This window comes from Urocampus carinirostris, chromosome 5, assembly GCF_059441175.1.
Source record: "Urocampus carinirostris isolate Australia breed hairy pipefish chromosome 5, RoL_Ucar_1.0, whole genome shotgun sequence".
NCBI classification, from domain to species: Eukaryota; Metazoa; Chordata; class Actinopteri; order Syngnathiformes; family Syngnathidae; genus Urocampus; species Urocampus carinirostris.
This window is the reverse complement of record NC_142353.1, coordinates 17,181,601-17,204,743: the sequence shown is the minus strand read 5'-3', so window position 1 is coordinate 17,204,743 and position 23,143 is coordinate 17,181,601. Positions and strand designations below refer to the sequence as shown.

The following is a 23,143-nucleotide window of genomic DNA, read 5'->3' as shown; positions in this document are numbered from 1 at the left end:
AAGTAAAAGTTGACTGTATATTGGGACAATACAGGCGATTATATTAACTAATGAATCTGAAGAACCGCTTGGAAGCCGAAACAACCGTTTCATTATCGTGAGCCGAGCCAAAAAAGCCGCTTCCCTCAAAAGAGATGGAATCCCCATCACCCAGAGACAGACAGAACAGGAAGAGCAGAGTGGGCGGGGCTGGCTTGGCAGGGCGTGGCTTTCACGCTGTCACTCACCCGCTGTTGGCCTAGCGAGGGGCGGTCCCTTAAGAAGCGTCGTCCAATAGGAACGGACGCTGCTCTTGTCGCCATAGCGACGGGGCTGTGCCCAAGAAGGTTGTGATGGCTTGACAGGTGCGTGACAATCGAAGCTCTCTGCAAGCATGTACGCCAAAGGCAAGAGTAGCAACGTGCCGTCCGACAGCCAAGCCAGAGAAAAGTAAGTTTTATTCATGGAGGGGGAGGCAAAAGAAGAAGGGCAGGAGGCGGGGACGATCCTGCATGAGCAACTGCGCGCACGGAGCGTTGAGCGTGCACACGGAAAGCAGCCGCGACGCGCAGTTTCCTTCTCGATTTGCAAAGTTGACCGCTTCGCTTTTTATTGCAATAATAATGCACACGTTTAGGGAACCCTAGAGAAGAATTTGGTGTGTTAGTTTGGTATATACTGTGCGTAATTGTAAACTTGTGCATGCGAATATTTCGAATGGCAGCGAATTGCAAGCCGCATGCGAGATAAAGTACCGGTCGACTACATGGATGCAAAGCGCGCGTTCTTCCGCGGTTGCATGCATGCATGGGAGGGATTTCCTTTTCTAAAAAGTCTTGGAACTTAAATATATATTCTTGGCTAAATATGAGTGCTTTCACCAAGTTTTTTAATGTATTTTTGTTTGCTGGTTTGTTCGTGGCTTTTAATAGGTTTAGCACAAAAAACACCAATCATGAATTAACTAAAGGAAACAATCAACTATTTGCACCAAAAACAGCCCCAAAATACAATAAAACACTATTTAAACATGTGCTCAAGGGCTGAAGCTTTTAAGTCAGGGGTCTCCGGCTTGGTGGCCCCTTAGTTTTGGTCCCCGCGGTTCTGTTCTGAAAATAACTCACCAGTGCTCGGTCTTAAGGATTTTCTAGTAAAAAAAAATTTTAATCGGTTGATTGAGGTTATTCAATTGATTGAGGGTATTAACACAGTAACAACATAGTAAAAACATTAAAAAGTTGTTATTTTAGAAATTCAAATAAATTCCAGTCCATGGGCTTCACGGACAAAGGAAATCTACTCAAGGATTGATAATAGTTTTTAAGCAATTAAAAGAATAAAATGAGACTCTATTCATGTATTAAACAAATGTATATATTCCCTTTTTATCGATTTATTTTACAGGAAATACATCAAACTAAATTCCAATGTATAGCTTTTATATAGGGAATAAACAAAACCTGTGCATTTTTTTTAATCTGGCTACCTTTCTACCTTTGTAACCCACTATAATCCTACCTCTTTAACTATTTAGCTAGCTAGCTATCTAGCAAACTAAATTTGGCATATTTTGCCTGCTATCTAGCTAACATTTGATCTTTTTCGCTCGTTGTCAAGACAAATTTTGTCCTCCTTTCTAGCTATCTATCTAATTTTTAGCTTTCTATCTGGCTATTTAATTGACTATTCACTCCTTTAGTTAGCTATCTAGCTCCCTTTTATTTTTTTTACTGGTTTACCTATCTTGCTAACTATATTTTAAGCTATATAGCAAGCAATCTAGCTGAGTTGCTATTTTAGAAAATCATCTCAAACTGGGTGCCCATTGCGCTGATTAGCAACACAATGTAGCTCAAAGCTTGAAATAGGTTGGAAACTTCTGTTTTAAGTGCGTATGCTACCCAGGGACAATAATATTCAAAACAACAAGAAAACAACGTTACCCCACAAAGGAAAACTAGAAAACAAAGTACTTTTCAAACTGATAATAGTATTGCCATTGCCACTGACTCATATTACATGAAATACATCTTGACCTATTCATTTTCTTTAATATATTTATCTAAAATACGTATAGTATATGATTTTTTAAGGTCATGTAAATAAGGGACATTTTTAAGGTCGTCATTTAAATCATTCGAGTGCAATGGCTTTTCAAAGTGCGAGAATATTGGATCTTGAACTTATGGATTGAATTGAATGCCTTTATTGTCATTATACAAGTACAATGAAATTTGAGCTCCAACACAAGTACACGTTGTAATAGGAATATAGAAAATATAATAGAAAATGTGTGCAATAAAACCAGTATTGAGCTACTTTCGGCTATAGATAAAGTGTCTGGAGAGGTGCAAATATACTGTCATATGGCAGTGCAAAGTGATGATTAATTCCGGTTCAGATGGTGATAGCTCTTGGGAAGAAGCTGTCTTTGAGTCTATTCGTTTTGGCTGGTATGGCCCTGTAGCGCTTACCAGAGGGCAGCAGGTTGAACAAATGGAAGCTGAGATGTGTGTAGTTTCTGATGTGTTTGCCCTTCCCAGGTACCGGGAGTTATAGATGGTAGACAGGATTGGTAGGAGGCGTCCGATGATCCTCTGTGCTGTGTTGGTCACCCTCTGCAGTCTCTTTCTGTCCGCTTCTGTAGAGCTTGAGTGCTACACAGACACAGCGTAAGTCAGCAGGCTCTCAATAGCTGACCGATACAAAGTCACGAGTGGGTTGATGTTGAGTTGCTCCTTCCTGAGCACTCTCAGGAAGTGCAGCCTCTGTTGAGAAAATACTGTTGAATATTTGTTGTGGGTCTTACTTGCTTTTTATACTAAATAGGGGATTTATATTTCACTATATCTTCAAATTTTAATGTGTTTGATTTTTATAAACAGTTTGTTTGTATCACCTTTATAGCCTGTGTTATGCAAAATCCTTATAGCTTTTTTACTAGTTTATGTTATCAAGAAATATTAAGAAGAGCTTGATTGTAGTCCAGTTACACTTTTGGTATGGAAAGCAAACTGTGCAACTAAGTGGGTACTGCTGTCCACATTTATTTTCATGTTAATACTTCCTTATTACCCCACCTTCAAATTTGAACACCGCCATTCAGCCAACACCAGCATGGCGGCTTTGTTTACATACCTGATTTGTTTGCTGCCTTGCAACTAAAACCGGCTTCTCCTCAACCTCCAGCCCCAATTCATTCAACTAAGTACTAGGTTCACTGTTATGTCAGTGTCAGGTATTGATGTTTGCCGGGTTTGCACTTGCTTCTTCTTCATGGTGTGCAAAATTTTCAGTTATAGGGTAAATCAATAGTCAGATACAACTAACAATGCAGGAGTTTTACCATATGTCAAACATTGTGTATGCAGTTCGTCTTCTGTGTGTTTTCTTTTTTTATGTGCCAAGTCTTTTTTTCCTTCATCGAGATTGCATTCTCATCTACAGTCATTGTGCTGCTGTCATTAGTCAAGTCAAGTCATGTTTATTTGTATAGCCCTTAATCACAAGGAGCCTCAAAGCGCTGCACACACTATTGCAAACTACAGACTATTATTACACCATCCCCTGATCTAAAACCGACAAGAGGGCAAGGAAAAACTCAAAAACCCCAACATTAGGAAAATAAGGAAACCTTGAGAAGAGACTGCACACAAGGAAATCCCCCTTCCAGGATGACCAGGCTGCAATGGATGCTGCATTAATAAACACTAAAATAAAAAAAATAAAAAAAGAATGTATATAAAATAATGAAAATTAAATCAAAAGGATGACCAGGTTGCAATAGATGTAGCGTTCACAAACAATTCATAGTTATTGTCAACATTAGTGGTTACATTTGTATAGAAAATCAGTTAACACTAATGTCGATATCTTACATTATTATGCTGTCTTCAACTTTATACTTTTAATCCAATTGTTATTAAAAACTGACTTAAAAGCTTTAATAGGGCAACCAATTTCTCAATTGTAAGAAGTCAGGGTGGATATTAAAGTAAAAATTACTAAAGCATATTCAGCTTTAAAGCTGAATCAACCCAAGGAATTTCACAAACAGAATGTTTCATGTGCCCCCATAACTCTAAACACAACATTTTGAATAGTAGCATGCTGTGAATTTTATACACGGGCCTTTACTCCAGTCTGAGTTAGTTGTTCACGAACCACACATTTTTTTCCCCAGGTTAAAATTGTTCTGTATTTTTTTTTTCTTTAAATATTTTCATGTTTGTGTCCTGTGTTTTCATTCGATATGTTTTACACAACAAATGTAAAGTTTGTTCATGTATTGCAGAGTTTATTTGTTGTTGCACCGAATAGCCAATATTTCAAATCAACATTCTGTTGTGTTTTTTAGAGATTCTGACTTACTTTTTCCCTACAGTTGTTTAGTATAAGAATACAAAAGTCTATATGAGTTACTCAACACAGCGACACTTTGTGGTAGAGTGAACAAAATAAATGCTACTGTATTGTAGGAGAATAATAGATTTTTTCTTGATTATTAATTCGTTTTGTGCATAATGTTACTCGATTATTTGTAATATACTAATTAAGGGCAGCACGGCAGCGCAGTGGTTAGCCTGTCTGTGGCACAGTTCTGAGGTCATCAGATCAAACCTCCTGTGTGGAGTTTGCATGTTATCCCAGTGCTTGCATGGGTTTCCTCCGGGCACTCCGGTTTCCTCCGACATCCCAAAAACATGCTTGTCAGGTTAATTGGCCGGTCCAAATTGTCCCTGGGTGTGAATGATAAAGTCAGTTGACTGTCTCTGTGTGCCTTGCGACTGGCTGGCAACCAGTTCAAGGTGTCCCCTGCCCACTGCTGGGATGGGCTCCAGCACCCCAGTGACCCTACTGAGGATAAGCGGTGCAGATAATGGATGGATGGATGGATGGATATACTGATTTAAGGGATCCCCCAAATTATCCTTCTTCTTTTTTGTCTTTTTTCCCATTTTGTATTTTTCTTCTTTTGTTTATTTTTTCCTTTGTTTCCCCCTTTTTTAAGGCCTTTCTTGAACAATTTACGCAACAATTGGTAATGTATGGAACAAAGCAGCAAACACCACGCGAAGAGTCGGTTGGGAGACAAAAGAGCCAGCTCTTTTTAGTGAGCCGAGACGAAAGAACCGGAATTCCCATTAATAGTCGGAATCAATCCAACCCTCAATATTCACACAATTTACTACATTTCCTTGTAGTGGGCTCATTGCGGGCAGTTGGCAATATCAGTTTGGTGAATTACCTCCCCCTAGTTTGTTGAAGCGGTAATGTTTCTCCAGGCCTCTCAGCAAACAGTAGCCGTTATGCCACTTTGTGACATCACAGTCAAGACCCAAGTGATGAACCATCACAGCTCACTTGTTTACTGTACAGTAGCCATGGTTGTTTGTTTTTAAACCCTTAAAGGTTTAATGGAAAGGAGAACATTTTTATTCAAGTTCCATGAATGAAATATCAATCAAAACAGCAAGAGTATAGACATCACAATAATAAAATTTTAAAAAATGTCGCGTTGACTTCTCTTAAGGGATATGTTGATGTTTTTTAATAGTGCAACCGAAAACTATTGCTAAAATGCACATGGAAGAATACAAACCATTGAGACTAGAAGTGACCAAATTGCACCATTTTTGTCCTTATCTTTTTGCCCAGTTTTTTTTTTTTCTTATATAGTTTTGGGTAAGCGTAGCAGCAAGATTGTGGACAATCATGTCAGCTCCCTTTGGGTGCGAATACAAAGTTCTCAACTGACTAGTACTACAAAAATGCATGTTACTGTATATGGTAGTTAGTGTATTTTTTCTCATTATTTAAATCATCTTTGTCTTGGTTTGTTTAATGAATGACAGTTTTTCTTTACCGCCGGGAGGTGCTAAACATTACACAATGTCCCTTTGACACAAAAATTGAGAATAGCTCAGAAGGTAAAGCGCTCGTCTTGAAATCAAGAGGTTGCAGGTTCGATTCCCAGCTCCTCCGAGTTACATATCGAAATGTCCTTGGGCAAGACACTGAATCCCTAATGCCCCCTTGCATGGCTGATGCTGCTAGTGGTTAGTTGGTGTATAAAAAGCAAAGTGTGAAGCACATTGTAAAGCGCTTTGGGAGGTCTTCAGGCAAAGTGTGAAGCACATTGTAAAGCGCTTTGGGAGATCTTCATTGACTTGAAAAGCGCTATAGTAATGCAGACCGTAAACCAAAGCTGCAATTTAAAGTTAAAGGGAATATCATAAAGTCATATAAGTCACATGTGTCTGTGTTGAATAAGAGTGAAAGACAATATTGACCTGTTTTTATCCATTTCTGGGAGCAGACATACTACAACTAGAACAACAAAGAGAAGATAAGTGTTGTCCTCATGTAAAACCAGGTTGAGACCAGATGAGTTTTTATCACTAAATGAGGCTTCTCCCCCTGTTTATGTGAGCTCTCATGTAGCACGCTGTTTGAAGAAGGGTGGTGGTGTTGCGCTTACTCCTGAAAATATACTCAAATTTACTCCCCGTGCCACTAATAATTATAAGGCGTTTGAGGCTATTGTCTTGTGGTCCACCTTAATGTCGATTTTTGTAGTAACTATTTATCGCGCCCCAGGACCATAATAGGTTTTCTTAGCTAAATTTTTGGAATTGTTTTCTGACCTAGTAACCTATGCAGACACCAATAATTATGGGAAACTTAAACATTCACATGAATTCCCCACCTAGTTTGCTGATTGTTGAGTTTCAGTCTCTAATTGATATATTTTGTTTGATCAATTATTTGACATGGTGACTCAAGATCAAAACACACTGGACTAATTTCTGAATTGAGGAGTTTTAACCTCAAGTGTGACGGTGTTACCGTGTACTACTGTTATTTCTGATCAATATTTAGTTACATTTCAGGTACTGGCAAAAGGTTGTATTAAAGAAACTTTAGCGGTCGCAATATTCTGCCCTCTTGGATCTTTTACCGGGGGTAATTGCATCATTTAAACCTTTATTTAAAGGTTCTGTTGACTCATTTATGAATGATTTTAATGCTGCTCTGGTTAGTGTCCTGGAATCTGTGGCGTCATTATGGCATTAAGAGACGCACGCCTTGGTTTAATGAAAAAATCAGAACACTGACACCATTTTCCTTGCCCTCATGTAGCTTTTAGATCATGGGAAGGTGTAATAATAGTCTGTAGTCTGTAATAGTCTTTAATCTGTACAGCCCTTTGAGACTTCTTGTGATTAAGGGCTATACACAAATAAACACGACTTGACTCATTTTATCTCCAAGCCAGATGTACTCATAAAAAGAGCCGTACCTGGCTCATGAGCCATACGTTCCTGACCCCTCTAGTAAAAGATGGGCGTCATTCTTTAAAGCACATTTCTTGGATTCCCAAATAGTTTTGTATTCTGTCCCGCACTTGCAAACTCCCCCTGTTAATTTTACATCCTACAGTTAATACACAATTTGCAGTTATCTTTGCACAAAAGGGAAGGTTTATCTTGTGCGCCAGTGCCCTGGCAGTGACAAAATACGGGACCGTGTGACGAGATGGAAAAGCGGGAAAAGGCAGGCATGGGCGAGATTAATTTCGTTCTTAACAAGCTTCCTTGTTTATCAGCGGCGTGTATCGCAGAGGCAGAGTGGGGCCGACTGCCGTTGTTTCTCATTTCTGCAGCACAGCGGGCCATCAGTGAGTGAGGCAGGGCGACAACAGATTAGAGAGAGAGGTAGCGAAAAGGGGGGAGAAACGAGCAGGGGGTGATGGAATTTGCTGGATCATTAGTTCATTGGTTGTAGCGTTGACCTCAGGATGGACCTGCGCTGGCTCACATACTTGCATTCGGAATCTAAATGCATTTGACCTCCGAGCGGCTGCTCATCTGATGTGTCCTGCGTGTCCTTGCTTCACATACACATAAAATGCGCCTTTTAAAGAACTTGCAGTCTGCACAACGGCCATGCTATTTGGAAAGGAGACCCGACTGCCTTTTCCCTTTCCCTGCAAATGTACCCACAACGGACTCCAAGGCGCACCCAAAATTTGAACGTGCGCCTTATAAACTAATGTGCCTTATATGTGGACAAAATAGGAAATGCATGACTAGTATTATTAATCAGCCCATACATTTTATAACTGACAACAATTGTATAACAACGTTGGCAACAATTGAACTGGAAAGCCATAGTAAGAGCACCGAATCCTAACCACCAGGCCGCGTAAGACATGGATGGTTGTTCATATTGCATAACACTGAACGCAATGGGAATCAAACCCGAATCGCAACAGTGAGAGTGACGGACCACTAAACCACTAGAGGAACAGACAACACATGAAAAGGCATACAGTCTTATATCATTATATCATTATTACTCAATTTGAGTCATGGTACCAGATAGGCCTGCACAATTTTGCAAAAAAACCTGATTGCGATTTTTCAGACCTTAATTACAATTGCGATGCTTATTTTTGATTTTACAAGAAAAGTGCATATCTGTGTTTGTTATGTTCTTGGGGAGAACTGACATGAAAACTTACCTTGAGATGATGTCTTCAGAGACTGAGAGTATACGACTGTAACAACATGATTATAGATCTACATATAAAAAACAGAATTGCAGTTGAATAAGTACTCTTTATTGTCATTATACAAAAGAACAACAAAATTGGAAGGCTATTGCTTTCAGTGTAAGAGAACGATTTAGAGAGAGGCTGGCTAGCTACACGCTAGGGTCGGGTAACCGTGACTTCTGCAAGGTCTTATGATTAAAGTACAAGAGACACAAATCTAGCGGTTTTCCAGGAGTAGTATTTCCAAGTCGCCCGTTTCATGGGTAATAGACCTGGCATTCGTGACTAGCCATGTTCGGCAGTGGTGGCTTAAGACTTCTTAGGCTAGCTCTTAGCTTTCCCTTCCGATGCAGCCTAAGTCAATTCCCGGACGTGATAAACATCCAGGCAGCAGCCGCTGTGGATCGGCTTTTCTTTGCACTTTTCTGACTTTCCTTAGAGTCAGATTTAATTAATATATATTTTTTCAATGTAACGACCCGCTGAAACAACAAGCTATGGTGTTTGTTTTGATAGCCATTTGTGCAAGAGCTGTTTGACTAGCAGCTAACACCAGCCTTTCAAAGTTGTGCAAACACGTCTCGCAAACTTGCCCCGCCACTATTGGTTAGTGCCATTAAAAGCTACTTCTGGTTGACCGGGGCTGTTAAATCACAAAATGTGACAGTTCGTGTTGGCCAAACAATCCATCACTCAAATGAAAAACTGGAACTGGAAGAATCCTTGGAAAAAAAATGCAGATATTGATCAGATTTCGGTTAATCGTGGAGCCCGAGTACCAGATATGTCCATTTTGTTTAGAACAACAGAATTACTTACCACAATGCCTTTCTCTTCGGTTCAGAATCTGGACTTTGCAAGTCTACGAAATAATACTGTATTTCAGTGGTCCCCAAACTTTGTTGTACCACCGACCAGTTTAATGTCTCTTGCAGCCCGGCCCAACAATAACATCAACAATTTGGTACGTGACTAAAAATCTTGTGATGATGAGATAAACATAATACCTGGTCATGTGTTGTCTGTGGTATAGTAGTGGTATAGTGGATGGAGTCTGGCACACTTTATGCTGCGATCTGGGCATTGATCATTAGTGATATGATTCGAATGATCCATCAATGCATACATATGGTACTTCTTTATTTCTCGTTTGATTCAAACATTATTGTAGTTTTAAATCCATGCGCCTTATAGTCTGGTGCGCCTTGTATATGAAGAAATATCACAAAAGACTATTTTTTTTTAGGTGCGCCTTATAGTGCGGAAAATACGGTACTCCACATTTGCCTTTTCAATAGCGACAAACAGTTTTGAATGTCAGCAAGGGATTTTGTTCTGGAGAAAAAAAACAAAGACTTCACAGTGGGAAAATATTATCCGACGCTACTATGAAGACAATAGGTCGTAATTGCCCCAGAATGACCTTTATTGGAGTGATGTGTGCTCGTTAGTCAAGCAAATGATTCCAGCCACAACAAAGGCGGTAACAGGGTGACACGCGCTTCACTCTGATCAGCTCTGCTATTAAAATTGGCCATAAATCCTCCGTTTATGAGGATCATAATGTTCAGGTTTTATTGGAGAGAGCTGTTGATTTATGATAGTGCTCTTTTAGGAGGTTGCAATTTGCAGCAAAAGTCGACACGCCGCACGGCGATACTGAAAGGTGTAACTAATATTTGTAAGCCCAATAAATTAGTGATCAGAATTAAGCCATGCATCAAACCGTTTCATACTATTTCGCTCAATAGTTTTGGCCTGATTGACAGCTGTCAAGTCCTCATTGGCTGCCATTCCAACCATCGGCTATGAATTCAGCTTCTCTAATGATCCTTTTCTCAAACAAATTACAAACTCAATTTACCACAAAGATATCTTACGCAAAATAATAAGATCCGAAAACAAGACCAAAGAATTAAAGAGAAAATGTATCTGTAATGAATAAAGAAAATAGTATAACAATTGATAAAGATGTCAGAACCAGAATAGACGGAGGACACAGACGCGTAAAGTTTTCACACAAACTTTATTTTACGGGAATGGGGCAGTCATGTGCGTGAACACAAACGCCAGTGATTCAGCGATCGCTGGGCGGCAGAAGTGAGACAGAAGTCCGGCGCAGAAAAACAGGAAGCCAGAAGCAGACCAGATTGAGACCAGATACCAGACAGGACGAGACAGACGGGGTCGATACCGGATACTGGCGCAAGATATCGGCAAGATGAGACAGGCGGGATCGATACCGGATACTGGGGACTGGAGCAAGATTTTAGACAGGCTGAGATAGATGGGATCAATACCAGATACTGGAGACTGGAGTCAGATATCAGACAGGACGAGACGGACGGATTGATACCGGATGCTGGCGCAAGATATCGGACATGACGAGATAGACGGGATCAATACCAGATACTGGAGACTGGAGTCAGATATAAGACAGGACAAGACAGACGGGATCCATACCAGATACACAAGCCGATGCTGGACAGACGGGATCGATATCGGACAGGACGGGACAGACAGGATCGATACCGGACAGTCAAAATACACTTCTTGCGGGTGCAGAGGTTCGTTGACGGACTGACAAGATGTGAATGAGAGCACTGAGTTTAAATAGGAGGGAAACCAATAGAGCAACGAGCCGCAGCTGACGCCAAACGGGCGGGGCCAAGTGAGGGCAATGGCAACCGTGACAAAAGACTTAAAAGTGGGGTGTGTCTTTTGAGGTGTCTTTAAAAAGTTTTAAGTTGAATGAGGGCAAACAGCCTTTATATATATTTTTTCCACTACGTGTCAAGTCATGTTTATTTGTATAGCCCTAAATCACAGAAGTCTCAAAGGTCTGCACTGACTTCAGACTATTAAGTCAACACAGTAGGTTTGATCAGCAATGGTGTTTGTGCCACAAGTAAAGTCATGTCAAGTCATGTTTATCGATCTGTGCATACTCAAAGGTCTGCACAGATCGAAGACTATTGCAAACTACAGACTATTATGACACCATCCCCTTATATTGTCAACATAAAATATAGGTTAATCATATGCTATAGAATAGAAGTGTGTTTTAAGCTTGGATTTAAACAGACTTGTAACGTGACAAATTATCTACTCAAGTGCTGGATCCTTTATTTACTAGAAAAATTGCCACGCTTTAGCGGGCTTTCTGACACCATATTCCACAAAACGCCTTTTACATAATTTGTGTATTACAAGAGGATAGACCAATGAGGAAAACCTTCTAGTGTTTCGGTGACTCAGACACAACATTTAACTGATTTGCCCCAAATTACGAATATGTTTGGGTGTCTGAAACATAATAACTAAAATATGATCTAAAATTTAATGGAATAATTGGTTCCCACCATCCTAAAAGGTGGTAAACGCTGCACTTTATTCCATCAATTTTGACAATGTCCTCACATTGCCCTCCAAAGAGTCTGTTCTGGGCACGCTTCTGATCGTGAGAAATGTGCAAATGTCCATCTGTTGACCACATTTAAAACACCAAGTGTGGAATGGTTTTGCTGAAAGAAGTCAATTTCACATCCTCAGAGCTTGAGGAGTCATCTATATTCTTTTATTTTACTTATAGCACCGCAACACAATAGGAAGCAGGAGTGGAGGGGAGTGATTTCATGCTTGTTCTCCGTTTGTAGTTTTTGTTAGTGTAGCCTGAAAATGGTAAAAGTAAGACAAGGCCTGTTTCAAATAGAGTCCAAAAGCCAACATTACCCCCCAAAAAGATGAAAAAAGTAGAGTTTATTTGTACTTAAGGAATGAGTGACTGAGGTTGGGATAATGACTTTAAGCCAGAAGATGGCGGCTGAGGTTAGCACATTTTAAAGTTGAGAAAAGTTAAGAAACTAGTTATGTCAGTGGAAAAAAACATATTAACAAATGTGACTGAAATGCAAAAAGTTACCCACACTTATTGTCAGGACCAGAACGGAAACAGGACCCACTTGCGTGACGTTTACCACAAGTTTTCTTGAGAGAGGAAGGGCTGCGCCCACGATGTGGTGTTCGCTGGGCGCGGAAAACAAGTCAGTCTCGTACTCGGACTGTGATCCGAACACAGAAGTGGATCTTCCGTAGGGAGCGATGGGGCGGAAAACTGGTCGGTAGCCGGGACTGAGAGAGCAAGACGCGGTCACGGTTGGAAACGAGTCGTAAGCCAGAACATTCCCTTAAATTACCCCATGTGCGGTCCCTTCTCAAGTTTCTTCATTTTCCTCATGTTAAGGTTTTGGAGTTTTTCCTTGCCCTCATGTAGGTTTTAGATTAGGGGATGGTGTAATAATAGTCTGTGGTTTTGCAATAATTGGTGGTCTGTGCAGCCCTTTGAGACTCTTTGTGATTAAGGGCTACACAAATAAACATGACTTGACTTGACACATGGAAAAAAAAGCATCAAAGTAAAAGTTCTGGTTGAAATGCATCCTTTCACAAAAAGCCATTTTTCTCTGAAGTTTTCTTAGAAACAAATATTTTTAAAAAACTTACTGTTCAACTGTTGTAAAATACTCTTTTTTTCTAATGAAAGATGAGGTTTCAAGACTTCTTTCGATTTGTCCTACGCCTATGTAGCTACAAAACTAGATTTTCTGTTGTCCCTCAAAAATGAGTCAAAATGGCCAACATTGGCCAGCACTGGCTCTTCCAATTTGAGGGATAAGTCTGGCATTGAATGAGTTAAATAGGCGTATGTCCTTCCTTTTGAAACACCCTCCAAATATTCGTCTTAATCCCCCCCAAATATTTTTGATATAACCTCATATTTGCTTCATTGTTTAAGAATTCGTATTTTTGGCAATTAAAGTCTGATGCTTAATTTTATAAGGTACATTGCAGATTGTACCTTGTGGGATTTTAATAACCGACTCCTATGTAAGTCCATGTCACACAAAATGAAATGTGTGTTTACATCATGTGTGGATGTTTGCTATTCAGAACAAACGTTCAGCAAGTGGAGCAATATGTGTGAACATTTCCTTTTATTGCTCTGGGCAGGCAATACAAGCGAGTCCGTCAGTTGGGTTGTACCTGTGTCGAGGCCTACCCTCGACTGTGATTAGAAGTGACAGTAGATGGCCGCATGTCATGCACTGCAGTCGTTTAACATGAGTAACAACATGTGTCACTGACAAACTTTGACTGACAAAGTCTTTAGTCTTGTCGGTTTGGCTTGCTTTACACCAGGAGTGGGAAAACCTTTTGAGTCACGGGTCGCATAGGGTTGAACAGTTTGGCAGAGGGGCTGGGCCAGGAGGAAAAAAAACGATTGATTTGGTATTTTGTATCGTTCTATACGGTCTTATTTTTCATACTTCAGCAATGAATTGGGGGGGTTATCAAAATCGATCCTCTTTCTCTCATTTGCAATTATGAATAGATATACATGAATATATCTATGCAATCTACATATACATATTTTGTTTCATGTTTTATTTGTTTAGAAATAGATTCCATCCATCCATTATCTGCATGGCTTATCCTCAGTAGGGTAGCGGGGGTGCTAGAGCCCATCCCAGCTATCTTTGGGCAGTGGGCAGGGGACACCCTGACCTGGTTGCCAGCCAGTTTTAGGGTACACAGAGAACAACAATTCACTCGTTCATTTACACCTAGGGACAATTTGGACCGGCCAATTAACCTGACATGCATGTTTTTAGAATGTGGGAGGAAACCGGGTGCCCGGGGCAAACCCACGCAGGCACGGGGAGAACATGCAAACTCCTCACTGGAAGGTTTGATCTCATGACCTCAGAACTGTGCCGCGGACGCACTAACCACTCAGACGCCCCATAGAAATAGATTCATTTTGTGAAATTGTTTTTTAACACTCGGAATTAAAGCAAAATCTAATCTAATGTGAACTACTTTATGAATCCTGGTGTGTGTGTGCGTGTGTGTATAGCCTTAGAAACATCTGAACAGATTTTCATAAAAATGTTATACTCTAAGCCTCCTATATTTTAACTATATCAAGGTCAGTCTATTTTTTTTCCATTTTGAGTATTTTCTAAAGGCCTACAGAAAAAAGGTTTTGTAGTTACAGTATATAGGACACATCAAAAAGAAAGCTTCAACACTCGTCTTCTAGCTTTTACCATTGTTTAGTAAACACGGCAAAGTTTCTTGTTCTAAGAAAAACGACTTTTTGGGTAAACATGCATTTCAAGCAGAACTTTCACTTCTGTGATTTTTTCTCTTTTTGTATTTGTGATACTGACAATATCCAAACAATCCTCCCTACAAACAAAAGGTCATTTTGTTGGAAAAATAACATTTTATTGGAAGAACACTGAACTTATGCATGACCTTTGCAACTTTTCAGCGTATAATCTTTCCTGTGACATGATCACACGATTTCGGTCATCATGGCCATTGCAATTCTTAAAACGTGCACAAAATGTCATCCCTCTCTGCCCCGATGATAACAAAGCGACTTTGTCATCTCTTTTTGGAAAAATCGAATTGTTTTTGAAGCGTTAACTGTCTGTACTTATCCATATCTTCGCTACTCCCACCGCACTGCTTTTCTACGCCTACTGCCCTCGTTGGACACAGGAAGCCCCACTTCCATTTGTGGACAAATATCTGATCAAAGCTTCTCCTGTCATCTATTGGTAATTTTTCATACTGAAATCATTCCCAGAGGCTTGATCCCTACTGATGAGCTGCACCAAACTCTTTACGATATTTCTAAAGACGAAACAGACAAAAAACATATTTTTACCTGTCACTTCTGAACAGTTTTAAATTTCACTGCAGCATAAGGCGGGCTCAGGCGTTCACATTCGAGGAGTCTCTGTCCTATAGAAAAATATTATGGCCGAGAGTCAGGCTAGGTAAACGATTCAAGAGCATCAAGTCAAGAACTAATAGATTGAAAAACGGCTTCCAACCAAAGGCATTAACGCTGAAAAATAAAACACTGGTTAATCACTCTTTAGATGGGGATCGTGCAATAATGACAAGGGATGATTCAATTCTTTATTCAACATAACTTATTTTTATACGATTACCCTTAACTTATTGTTTTAAACTGCGGTATTTTATCTGGGTGTAAATTCTTTTGCATCATCAGGATGTCACTTTTTAATTTGTTTTGCTTTTCACATGTTACAATGACAGTAAATTATATTCTAGAATAGGGGTGGGCAATATAGGAATTTTTAGTATCAATCTGATCCCAGTAAATACAGGGATGTATCTATTAAAACCAATCCAACACCAATACGTTTGCTCAAAAATCTCATGATAATTCAATACATTCCCCTCGTGTTGGTTTATAATTAGGATAAAAATCCCTACAAAGTCTATTTTTATTAAATAACTACAATTCAAACATTAACAGTACAACAGAATACAGTACATACAATATTTCCTTTACAACTGTTGCGAACCAAAAAAGCTGCAATTTAATTAAAATACAAATATAACAAAGTCAACATGACAAATACAAATACCTTCCATTGCACAATATTTTGAAAATGGAGTTAAAGTAAAAATGAAACTACTTAAACTACTCCAACTGTTTCAGAAGACAGAGTCAAACTAAAAAAGCAGCAATGTGATTAAAATACAAATACTGTATAACAATGTCAGAGGACTACTAAAATACCCTAAAAAAGTATCGTTCTGGTTTAAGAACTCACTCAGAATCGATAATATTGATATTTGGATTGATTCAAGCTCCCTTATTCTTGTACAGGGGTCTCAAATTCAATTCAGTTAGGGGCCACTGAAGCTAGGATTCAGGTGAGGTCAGGGCAAATGGGTTTTTACACAAAAACAGCGCTGATAAAACATTCTGCTTTTTTTTAAAGGCACAGTGTTTTATATTTGTCCACAAAATGTTGCAGTAATGTGTAGTGCAACCAAAAATGAGTCCAGGGAAAACTACAAACTACGGAGACTGAGAGTGAGCAAAAAGAACCCTTTTTAAAAAAAAAAATACCCAGCCTTTCTAAAAGTAAAACAAAAGGAAAAATATTTTTTTAAAAAGGAATAAAAAATAGAGAAGAAGAAATAAGAAAAAGGGGCAAAAAAGGGGAAGACGGGAATAGATAGGTAGGGGAAAAGAAAGAGAGAAGGAAAATGAAGAAAAAGAAAGGAAAAAGGAAGAAAGAAAAGATGGAAATTAAAGAGAAAAAAAATAAAAATGAAAACAATACCTAATCATTTTGTCAGGACCAGAACGGAGACAGGACCCACTTGCGTTGCGTTTTTCTCAGTTTTATTGGAAGAAAGGGAAAGGGATGCACCCACGATCCGGTGATCGCTGGGTGCAGGAAGAAGGTCGCTCTGAACGCGGAAGTGGGACTTCCGTGACGAGCGATGGCGGTCTCGGGAACGGAAAAACGGGTCAGTAGCCGGAACAGGAGAGCAAAAACATGGTCGGGGTCGGAAATGAGTCGTAAGCCAGGAGAGGAGATAGGACGTGGTTAGGATCAAAAACGGGTCGAAGCCGGGGGACAGACGGGAGCAAAAAACAGGTGGGAGTCAGGGTCGAAAAAGGCTAACCTAGTGTTAACTGAGGTTCGCAGATGGACTGACAAAATGAAACAGATATGAGTGGGTTTAAATAGGGACAGAGAGCCAATCAGAGTCCGAGGCAGTTGGCTCCAAAGGAGCGGGCACAGGTGATGCATATCGGTAATCATGACACGTTTTATTTTTCAAGAAATTATTTAAAAACAGAGTATAAAATAAGTATTTTATACTTATTTAAAACAAGATACATCATCTCCAAACGAAACGTTTTTACCCTGGAGGGTAATTATTGTGCCTATCTTACTACACTTTCAAAACTAGAGTTCTTGCTGTGTGGTTGTCTTGGTAACAAAAGTGAATATTTACCTTCAAATATTAGTTAAAACATCTTTTACAGACATGTTGGGCCCTATTTACAAAGATGAGCCATGTGATTGGCTTAAAAACTGGTGCGCCTATATTTCTCCACTAGTCCACTCGGTCATTTTATGGGAATTTGGTAGATTGCATAACGCTTGCCTCCCTTTACTAATACACACTGCCAGCACACATTAGAATTTAGTGGGGTTGGTGGTTGAACCGGTGGAACCAGGTCTAAATGGTGGTGCAACAGACTTTGGGCTTTGCTGATCTGTTATTTGTCCTTTCATACATACGAATGAAATGAAATCACAATAGTTAAATGGTAGTTTTAATTCAATATCATGATTGTAAACAAGTTGTCGGCAACCTTTTCTGTACCCTGCACCGGTTGCATGTCATATTCTCACTGCCCAGCCAATAATGAAATTAGAAATAATGAAAGTAACAACAACAACAATAATATTAATAATAATCATCATCATTATCATCCCAAATCTATTGTGTAAACTCTAAACCACTGGGGAACTAGATCAAATAGGAAAAGGCATTAGATTTTATCTCATGAAAATCTACTTTTACTCACGGTACCACGTTGTCCAACATTGTTTTGGTGGAACTTTTTCCCATAATTTTCTGTTACAACATTATACAACATTGCACCATAATTTTCAAATAGTGTGATGATTAAATAACATCTAATGCCTTTTCCTTTGTCATCTACAATCCAAATGGCCGAGTGGTTGAGATACGGCTACCCATTGCCGCGTTTCGGGTTCAATACCCCTTGCATCCAACGTTGTACAATTATGGTCAGCGACATTTGTTGACTGATCAATCATTGCTCAAAATAGGTCGTGTATTACCATAGAATCTTGGTGTAACGCGTACCCAAACATTGTGGGGCTAAAAAAGATAAATAGTGTGCTCAAAAAAAAAGGACTACGCAAAAAAATAAGGCAATTATTTTCTTTCTGTGTGGATGACTACCAAACGACCCACAACCAGGTTAAGGTCTGCAGTATAGGTGGTTTCCAACTACTTTTATGAACACGTGGACCTGTCATTGTCTTATGTGTGTGGGGATAAACCAATAAACAATTTGAGCTGGAGTGGAGGAGATATCATCACAACCGCATGAAAATCCTGCACTTCATTTAAAGTGAAATTTTAATTTAAAAGTTTGTCAGTTTTCATTTAAAAAGGGACATTGTGTATTATTTAGCGCACCTAGAGGTAAAAAAAAAAGCCCAAAACACTCATTTAAAAAACACTATTGATCGAATAATAGGCAAACTTACATAACTATCATATAAAAGTGATTTTTTTTTAAAATGACATGTAGCCCAATGCAGTTTCACATATTGTACATAAAATGAGATGCCCCTTTGAGGGAGTTGCCACGGTTGTCCGCCATCTTGCTGCTTACGGGGTACCCCAAAAAAGCAAAAATCGTTGTGAAAGGCTGGACAAAAATTACAAAGAAATTGGTGCGGTTAGGGCACTTTGAGTATCCATGGTTTGGAATCTTCCTTGTGCTTTGTAGCACTTGTTTTTGGTTACATTTTACAGTGTGGTAAAAATATAACACAATGTTCCTTTAAGTCAGGTGTCTGTAACTCTGTTTTGCTTTGGGGCTGTATCCAGAATTTCTGTTCTGGGGGGGGGGATCATTAAAAGAATGTCCACTCCAAATGTATGTCTTCGTTTCACAGTACTATGCTTTCTCATTCACTTTACGTAACCTAACCTACATATTATCATCAGGGACGACAAGAGATCTTTTAGAACACATTTTTTCACAAACATAGGGAGTTTTTATGTTTATTCTCACCATCGAATGGGTTAACTGGTTTATTTTAGGAGTTGAGCGAACGCAGTTTTACACCTGAACCAACTCAAGTCAAGTCAAGTCACATTTATTTAGCCCTTAATCACAAAAATGTCTCAAAGGACTGCACAGGATTACAATTACAGAATTACCTGATCTTAAACCAACATGCGGACACCATGCTTAAGCATTAAACCACCGTGTTATGCAAACTCAACACTGCCCTCTAGCGGCCGGAGAGAGCATTTTGTTTGCATTTAATTTAAAAATTCATCATAACTTTTGATAGAAATGACCTAGAAACTTGCTTCTCAAAAATGTATGCCAGCCAGATTATCGAACAAGCTAGATCTGATCCGCAGGCCGTATGTTTGACATGGCCGCTTTAATGACTGGTGACGAGAGCAGATGAAAGTGTCTGTCGGCAGTGTGAGTGACACTTGTGACGACGATGAAGGCAGAGACTGCGCAGTTTTCTTCACCCGTCTGCCTAAAAAGCAGCAGGCCTCGTGATGTGTGCGTTAGATAACAGCAGTGAGCACACAGTGTTTGCAACTCCATAAGCCTGCTCAGCTGTCTGCTTACAGCACTTTCCGCATATGTCGTATCCCTCATCATCAATCTCCATCTGTCCCCGTCCTCCCTCGATGAATGGGAATGACAATCGTCCGTCATTATTACTCGGCTCTATCCACTGACAGTCCCCAATAATAACAATGACAACAAGTCATCTCTGTAATGGTTCAAAGCGTCACTTCAAATGTTGGCTACTGAGTATTTGTGTATTCAATGACTAATGGAGGTAGAGGTACAAGCTACATCAACGTCCAACATTATGTATAAAATTCAGCATCATTTGGCTTACTTTGGTCAGTTAAGCATTCACTTGTCATTTGATTGTGGCTATAGCTCAGGGGTCGGGAACCTTTTTGACTCAAAGAGCCATAGAAGCAAAATATTTTCATTTGATTTTGGGAAAGAGCCACACTATATATTTTGAGACAAAATTCAACAAAACCACTAAACCCGCTCTTCAGACAAAAGCTTATTGTTTAGCACATTTTATTTCACTGTGTGACAGTTGATGATTTGATAACATTTATAAAATAAGAAGAATGTCAGAGCCTCTGTGCCAAATATCAACAAATACCACATTAAACTTGTCTCCCCCCACATTACCTAATATCCTTGAGGCTCATTTTGACCTTCATTGTTTTCATAAAGAATAGTTTTAAAAGAAGATACAAGCTGTTATTTTGTAAAAACGACACCAATTCTGCAATTGAGGACCCCGACGTATTTACTTTCGGCGCAGACGTCGCAGGGCAAGAGACAGGACGCAAGGCCTCTTTGCATAGCCCCATCCCTCACTACCGCTCATCCAATCAAATAGCTCTGGATGCTCTTCTGGTGTTTTGGCGTATTTACAGTTTGTTATGTGGGTTTTCATTACTAGGTGTCTCAACAGTGAACACAGATTCTTTAATGAGCTTCCGCATAATGGATTCCTCAGTGATGTACAGTGGAACCTCGGTTCTCGACCATAGTCCGTTCCAGAACCCTGTTCGAAAACCGATTTGTTCAATCACCAAAATCGTTTTTTCCCATTAAAAGTAATGTAAATCATTTTTAATCCGTTCCAACACCCTGAATGTTTACCATGAACGTAAACATGAAGCTAACCCAGGCTAATCGTACGTTCGCGTAAGCGTAATCTTCCGTACGAAAGATTACGCTAACATGAACGTGTAAAAATTAAAAAATCTGGTCGTTTACACGTCATTTAGCATCCGGGTCTCCACAACAAGTGGCTGGCGCTTCATTGGAAATGGGGCTCCGTTACAACACCCTGAATGTTTTACGTAACCAAAGCTAACCCAGGCTAATCGTACAAAGGATAAAGAAAAGAATTATGAATAGGATTTCTTACCTTGGAGTGCTCAGCAGAAGCCATCCTGTATGTATAGCAAGATCGAAAACACGCACACGTTCTTCATATTATGCTATTATTTCTTTCTTTAATGCAATAGTTGTACGCACTACTCTTCTTTTTTCACCTGTAGCAACTTTGCTGCTTGCACCGACCTTCTTCGGAGGCATAATTAGGGGCTAAAACACTTGGTACACCTATATTAAAAGCGAAAGCAAAACGAAACACGTCCGCACGTGATAACAGTTCTTCACGAGGGGAGGGGGCAATCTACACGATCTACACTCGTACGCCGCTAAGCATCGCACCTTAGCGTACCGGCGTTCTAACTCCGATTATTTGACCGAACAGCGAAGCAAGAATTTCTCAGAATTTTTGGTCGAGAACCGATTTGTTCGAACTGAGAGGCGTTCGAAAACCGAGGTTCCACTGTACTTCAAAAACGTTTTTTTTTGTGTTACTCTAAACAGAAGTATAATGCGCCTTATATATACTGTACAGTACTGTACTGATATTCAACGTTGATTTGGATTCGCGTGCACTATATTAAGCTTTCGCTCACGCCATGGACAATATTTCCATGAAAACAATTTTGCTCCGACCCATACGTACTCATGAAAAGAGCCCTGTATGATTCGCGAGCCATAGGTTCCTGACCCCTGTTGTAGCTGGTAATCTGATATACTGCACTCCACACTCATTTTTCCAAGAGGGCTGTTTCTTTCCACGGCACTGAAAACTACAAGCAGCATTATTAAGAAATATACTATATTCCTTTTAGTGATGTTTTGTAAATTAAACCTTAAAATCGATAACTTTAAATGTAGATGTCAGAACCCGAACAGACGGTGGACCCAGACGCGTAACGCTTTCACACAATTTTACGAAATGGAGCAGTCATGCGCGTGAACACAAACGCCAGTGATTTGGCGATCGCTGGGCGGAAGAAGTGAGACAGAGAAGTCAGACCCTGGAAAACAGGAAGCCAGAAGCAGACGAGATCAAAACCAGACAGGACAGACGGGATCGATACCAGATACAGGATACACGAGCAGATACCGGACTGGACGGAACAGACGGCATCGATACCTGATACTGCATACACGAGCAAGATACTGGACGGGACGGGACAGACGGGATCAATACCAGATACTGGGTACTGGAACAAGCTATCGGACAGGACGGGACTGACGGGATCGATACATGATACTGGTTACACGAGCAAGATACCGGACAGGACGGGACAGATGGGATCAATATCGGATACTGGATACACGAGCAGGATACCGGACAGGACAGACGGGATCGATATCGATTACCGTATATACGAGCAAGATACCGGACGGAGTCAAATTACACGTCTTGGAAGTGCAGAGGTTCGTTGACGGACTGACAAGGAGTGAATGAGAGCACTGAGTTTATATAGGAGGATATAAGTGCCATGCCTATCAGTGTGGTTAAGCCTCCTTCAGGTCCCTTTCCTTACACGGCTAGCCTGTGCCTTGCCATCATCATATTTTATCTCTATCTCAATTCATTTTGTTCTTGTTGTATTTTAACCATTGTGTGTGCATGTGTATGTGTTTGTTTTGGTTGTTGGGGGGTTTAATGGGGATTTTACTGTCTTGTTATATGCTAAATGTTTTATACAGCACTTTGAGTGGCAAGTTTTTGCCTGAAAAGTGCTTTATAAATAAATTGGATTTGATTGAACTATTACATGGGCAGCACGGCGACAGAGTAGTCATGAGATCCAACCTCCTCTGTGGAGTTTGCATGTTCTCCCAGTGCTGCGTAGGTTTTCTCCGGGCACTCCGCTTTCCTCCCACATTCCAAAAACATGCATGTCAGGTTAATTGGCCGGTCCAAATTGTCCCTAGGTGTGAATGAGCAAGTGAATTGTCTGTCCCTGTGTGCCCTGCGACTGGCTGGGAACCAGTTCAGGGTGCCCCCTGCCCACTGCCCGAAGATAGCTGGGATGGGC

At 40.1% G+C, this 23,143-nt stretch overlaps 1 protein-coding gene across 1 annotated transcript in view; it reads left to right on the top strand.

Moving 5' to 3' along the window:
- The first annotated feature begins 285 nt into the window (after positions 1-285).
- LOC148365625 (single-stranded DNA-binding protein 2) overlaps positions 286-23,143 on the top strand; it is a 109,303-nt gene continuing 86,445 nt past the window's right edge. The window contains exon 1 of the mRNA XM_088336018.1: positions 286-429. Coding sequence (XP_088192144.1) covers positions 374-429 — 56 coding nt within the window. The 5' untranslated portion in view covers positions 286-373. The remainder of the gene's footprint in view (positions 430-23,143) is intronic.